The sequence below is a fragment of the Arachis ipaensis genome, chromosome B6 (genome assembly GCF_059453495.1).
Source record: "Arachis ipaensis isolate K30076 ecotype BB chromosome B6, ASM5945349v1, whole genome shotgun sequence".
Taxonomy (NCBI): Eukaryota; Viridiplantae; Streptophyta; class Magnoliopsida; order Fabales; family Fabaceae; genus Arachis; species Arachis ipaensis.
Genome location: NC_142441.1, coordinates 99,157,132 through 99,163,174, shown reverse-complemented (window position 1 = coordinate 99,163,174; position 6,043 = coordinate 99,157,132). Strand labels below are relative to the sequence as shown.

General features: G+C 29.2%; 1 protein-coding gene across 1 annotated transcript; it reads right to left on the bottom strand.

Moving 5' to 3' along the window:
• Positions 1-2,922: 2,922 nt before the first annotated feature.
• On the bottom strand, positions 2,923-4,569 carry LOC107648272 (putative small nuclear ribonucleoprotein G). Its single transcript, XM_088491690.1, has 4 exons — positions 4,532-4,569; positions 4,030-4,049; positions 3,877-3,992; positions 2,923-3,752 (listed from the first exon to the last, which is right to left on the bottom strand). The coding sequence occupies exons 1-4, from the start codon at positions 4,567-4,569 to the stop codon at positions 3,693-3,695; spliced, it is 234 nt and encodes a 77-aa protein (XP_088347816.1). The 3' UTR covers positions 2,923-3,692.
• Between the last annotated feature and the right edge of the window lie 1,474 nt (positions 4,570-6,043).

Here is a 6,043-nt window from a genome sequence, read left to right as displayed (position 1 = left end):
TTATTTTTTAATAATATTAATTTTTTACCGTATATAATTATCCAATTATTTTTTAATCATATATAAATAAATTACTCTTAATAAGACTTTTTTGTTATTCAATTATCTTTTTTTAAAAAATAATTAATTATTAAAATAATTAAATTTTTCACAACAAAAATAATAAAAAATTATGAATGAAAAAAATTAACCATCCTGATACTTTTTTGTATTTTTATTTATATTTTAATTATAAACATAAATATAATTTAATTATATTATTTATGAAATGTGACTATAGATGTAGATAAAATTTAGTTATATTACTTATATATAGTTTCATTGTATTGTATTGCTTATAAAGTTAGATTATAATTATGACAATAGAATTGTTCTTGTATTTTTATATGTGTGACTAATTGGTGGTGTTAAAACATTACTCTTAATTATAAATAAGGTTTATAATTTAAAAAATCAAAGACTCAATTAAAAAGATACGAAAAAAATGATGTTAAAATATTCTAACTCTTTAAAATAAAAATATTCGAAATTTAATTAAAAATTATTTAAAATTTAAACTCAATAAAAAGTTATATTCAATGTGTTTTGTATTAAATATATTTAATAACCTATTATATCATATTATATCATATTGGTTGAAATTAGTTTTTATCATGTTAATTTTTTAATAACACTTTATTAGAAAAAACCATCTTTTCAGAATTTTTTAAAAACTAATTAATATTATATATATTTTATTACAATATATCTTGTTATAAAAAAATTATTTATTTCTAATACTTATATTAAAAATAAAAACAAAATTTAAATTAGTAAATTTTAATCTATAATATAATAATATAGTAATTATTTTATATATTATACGAATAAAAATTAATTATTTTTTTATTTATAAAATTTTTTAAGAGCTTTTATATATATATATATATATATATATATATATATATATATATATATTTTGATGAATGTGATATATTTTTTTATGTAAATAATCTTTTAAAAAAAATCTAATAGTTAATCTATTACCTTTTTTGTTTTAGTCCAAATTAAATGTTTTTTATTGTTTTTGGAAAGAAAAAATTTTGAGGAATTTAATAATATGTGATGAGGAACACCGAATAAATTATACCAAAACCAATTAAAACATAACATAAAGACATCTTTAAAAAAAGACGTTTTAGGCGTGTTTATCTGAGTGGCCTCCTAATAAAAATCGTGTCGACATTAAGTACAAAAGCCGGAGTGGTAAAAAAATTTCTGACTTTTGTGTCCCAACAAATAAGTAATTGGTAAGCCCCTTTTTTTCCTCCTTTTTCAAACGGATATAATGCTAAAGCAAAATACACCATGCTCCAAGTTACTTTGCAGGGGTCTTTTAAGGGCAGAACAAGGTTCTGCATTTAACAAAATTCTATGCCTCTTGGTCTCTCCCGTTAAACAAATTCACGAACCAATAAGAAGAATAATAAAAAGTGAAAGGGACTTTTGTCTTGCCTGAGCTTTTGCACCGGCTGAAGGAAAACCGTTGTGATTGATTCTGATTCCTCAGAATATGTGTTCGCTGTTTAAATTCAAAATTGTAAGCCACAGGCATGGTTTACAATTACAAGTCTCCCACAAAACGTGGCTAAACTTCTTTTCATGTGATTTTGACATTGATTTATGGTTGAGAATTGTAGTAAGTAGGAACCACATAAGGCTTCTTCTAATGTGGTCCTACCCAACTGCAGCATAAAGCGTGCCTTGTGCAGTACCAATCAAACAGCTAATAACTACAGTTTGCAGTTGAATCAGATAATTACTGGCTTGATGTTGTGCCCACTTCAAAAGCTTTGATTTTAGATATTGATTCAGAATTGAGAATCCTTTCCTTCTTAAGGAATTGCTGCAAACGGCTTTACATCCACAGCAAAAATGAGAAGGACAAATGGACATCCTCTTCCAGTTTTAATCAGATTTCGCTCTCAACTAATATTCTTTTCAGGCGTAGAACCAAGGTTCTCTTTGAGATCACAATGTCTCTACCCTCTTTCAAGTGCAATCAAACTTATCTCCTAACTAGTATTACTTTCAAATATAGAACTAAATATTTCAAAAGTCATAATGTGATTCTACTATTATGGCAATACCGGAGTACTTGCACAATGTCAAGTACCAAAGTGCAAGGCCTCAAATGTGAAATAAAACCGACAATCTCACTCAATCTTTCTGCCTACACTTCTATAATATCATTGTATCAATCTTTAGAGTTTAGACATGCAGTATAAAATGCCTCTGTTTGTGACAAAAACTTCTATCACTTCCTCTTATTGTGCAAGTTCCTACCGACAATGGTAATTACATGAAAGCACTTGATTACTAATCTTAACCTAGAAGCGTACTAAAAAACACAGGTATCATTTAGGCTGCGTTAACTTAAACTGAAAGACAGACATAAAAAGACAAAAATTGAGAGTAAATTAAGTTGATGTAAAATGTATAGGACTGACTTAATATCCTATTTGGTTCAAGATAAATATAAAAATAAAATAAAAATATTCACTAAAATACTTTTAGTTATTTAAAAAAAATATTGTTAAAATTTTAATTACTATCTCTAGAAATTTCAATCCTTTGTATTGTCACTTTTTAGAGGTATCGAAGGAATTGGAATTTTGCATCACTTATTTCCAATTTCTAGCCACCAAATACAATACTAAATTCTAGTCCCTCAGACTTAATTTCAAATTTTGAAAACAAATAAATACTACTTTAGTAAGATTTTTTATGTGCACATAATAATTTTAACCACAAATCATTTTCAAAAGATCACATGTATCTTCAATTATTCAAGTAAATCTGAGCCAAAATCATGTCTTTAACCAACAACAAATATATATATCCTTGTAAGTAGCAAGAGAACTTAAGACAAGTGGAGTACTCTAGAAGTTTAGATAGACAAAACCCCACCACGAGGAATGCCAAAAAATTGGCATATTAGTTCATCAACAACAAAAACCTCTAAACATACCGAATGAAACAAAACAAATACATGACTCAACTACATAACAAAAACATGTAACAGCTAATCCCCTCCATGATCTACACAACTAACAACAAATATTTACAATAAGAAAATCATATAAAATGTTCAGAGCTTGCTAAGCATGGTCCCTCACTTCCTGTGGGGTTTCATCATTTGCCCCCGACAACTAATTCTCTTTCTTCACTGCTTTATTTGCTAGAACACGTAATGTTTCTTTTAATGGCATCCTAGTGCGGTGGTTAGGCATTTTGCCCCTTGTTTATCCCAAAAGACAGAACTGAACCAAGTTTTGAGCACAGACAGAAACATCAAAGTATTATTAAATCATAACAATACATAACGGGAGAAAAGATTATAATTCTGTAAAAAATAAAATAAAAAAGAGAAGAAATTCAACTAAGAAGGATACATGTATATATATATATATATATAGACATAATTTCAATTTGGCAAGATCAGTGCCATCCCATTAAAAAATCATAGTGGTATGCACAGTGCGCTACACTAACAAATCAGCTGAGAAAAGAAATGAACTCCAAAGTAATGGCCAAATGACCTTAAGATCCACACTTCCATGTTAGTCTCAGAAGTAAGCCATCTACAATGTTCAAAATACACACCATTTCAAACATTGCAATTAATGAGAAATATTACAATAAAACAGAAGTCAGCCCCTGTTCACAGGCTCAAGTGCTTCAACAGTAACCACACTGTTTCCTCTAATTACCTGCATCATCAATTTTAAAAACAAAATCTGGGTTAACTTGTACTCTATGTCCCCTAAAAAATTTTGTTACTCCTGTTTGACAAATTAAATTAATATAGGAAATGGAATGGAAGACAGAACTCACCACCATTCCTATTTCGTTATTTTCATTGCCGTTGACTTCAACATCAACAACTAAGTTTATGAACTGGTCAAAACCCCTGAGGGTACCAACAATCATCCTGTTTGCATTAGGTTTAACTGCAAGTAGATAATAATGATTAAAATAATATTACACATCCAAGTCTTTTTGACATAACAAAAATCAATTATAATTAGCATTATTTCAATTTTTATTGTTTCACTTTGTTGGACTTAAGAAAAATAAATGTATGTTAAAATTGCTCATTGCAACAGATTCTGAAGAAAATTAAGAAATTGAAAGATGAAAATAAATAAGGTCTAATTTTGGTAAACAGCTTAATTAAGTTATTTTTGAAGAAATAACTTAAACAATAAATGTTTATATTAAAAGTAGTTTATAAATAAATTATTTTGTGTTTAGTTTTTTAGTTCTAAAAGTACTTATTTTAAGAAAAAAAATGATAAAAAGTTTTTTATTATGAGAGAAGTTATTCTTTTTAATTTCTCTTTAAATACTAAAATAACTTTTTAGAAAGTTACAATTTTGTTTTGAAAATTGTACCAGACATTAATACAACACATTTTCATAAGTTAAAAGTAAAAAAAAGTTACTTAACAACCTATCCAACTGGATCCTGAATATGATTAGTAATGCTTACTTCTTCAAATCTGGTGGCTGCCCTGATCTGCTCATAGTGAAGCGTTGAGTAGAGAAGCAATAAAAACGAACAAGAAGATTTTGGAGTAACAAAATAAAAATCTAGCTGCACTCCCTAGTTATTGTTTCACCTTTATTTAGTTTAAACCCAAGCCCATAACTAAGGCCTAAGTTTGAACTCCCCAAATCACGAAATTTGTTCAAGGTTCAGACCAAAACGAAATTTGGAAATTAGTTAATGAATCGTTGAGCTTTGTTGTAAAATTACTAGTTTATGGAGGGCAATTAATCAATTTTGTTATATTTATGTATAGTTTTTGGTAACTAAGCAGAAAAGAAAGAAAAAAAAAAAAAACAAACAAACACAAAATTAAATTAATTAGTTAGGTACATATTTATTAACTTTATTAGATGTTCAAATTTACTATATGGTTGACTCCAATTCGAGTGAATGTTCGCGTCAGAAGTAGTTGCTTTAGCCATACAATCTGCAACAATATTTGCATTTCTCTAAATTAAAAGAACAGAGACTCTCCAATTCCAATTCATAACCTCCTGTATATGCTTTGCCAAATCTCATTCTAGAATATTCTTACCAAGCATTCTTTGGTTTACCAAGAAAAGAGCTTCTTTGGTTTACCAAGAAAAGAGCTTCTAAACAGTCTATTTCACAAATAACCTTACGAAATCCACTATCCCAAACTAGAAGTAAACCTCTCCAATTCGCATACAATTTAGCAAAAAGAACACTGTATACTTCAACTTTTCAAGTGCAACCTTTCAACCAACATCCATCAGAGTTACAAATGATACAACCAAAACCAGCATAGCCAAAAGGAGCAAAACAACTAGCATCACAATTCAATTTAACATGATGAACTGGAGGTGGAACCCAATGCAAATAAAGCGAATGAAGAGACAAAGATTGATGCATAGCAAAAATAGTGTAGAACTCCCTTACTGAACTACGAATCAAACTCACCACTTTACTAGCACTCCAAGAGTCATCTGTATTAAATAAGTCATGATTCCTGTTTCTCCATATCCACCAGATGGTCGAAAAGAAAAAAAACATCTCCACTCCTTATACCTTTACAGATCCAATCACGTAAATCTGAGTTATCTGAATACAGGTCTAAAAAGTTTCAAACCTCCTTGGCACTAAGGCACTCCCGAAGACAATGAAGAATGGATTCAGAACCATTCTGACACCGATGACAAGTGATAAATAAAGCTAAGTCACGACCCAAACAAAACTCTGTCGTAGGAATAGCGTTATGAAGACTGAGCCAAATCAAGAACTTGTATTCTCATAAATATGCCGTCGCCATACCCACAACCAATTATCACGCTCTTTCCAGTCAAACTTTCTTTTGGCTAGCCAACTGTATCCACTCCTAGCTGAGTAGAGTCTAGAAGATGCCACATTTCATGACCAACCCGAACTCTCTCTAGCATTTCAATCCGGATTATAAGCATTCAAACGCTGTTTGACATCTTCTGAAATGTT

What these genes read in the sequence shown, in the direction of transcription:
- LOC107648272 (XM_088491690.1), bottom strand. Translation starts at nt 4,569, where the DNA reads ATGAGCAGATCAGGGCAGCCACCAGATTTGAAGAAGTA. An exon ending in CCACCAGATTTGAAGAAGTA is followed by an intron (nt 4,050 to 4,531) that starts AGCATTACTAAT and finishes ATTGATTTTTGT; the next exon opens with TATGTCAAAAAGACTTGGAT. An exon ending in TATGTCAAAAAGACTTGGAT is followed by an intron (nt 3,993 to 4,029) that starts GTGTAATATTAT and finishes ATCTACTTGCAG; the next exon opens with TTAAACCTAATGCAAACAGG.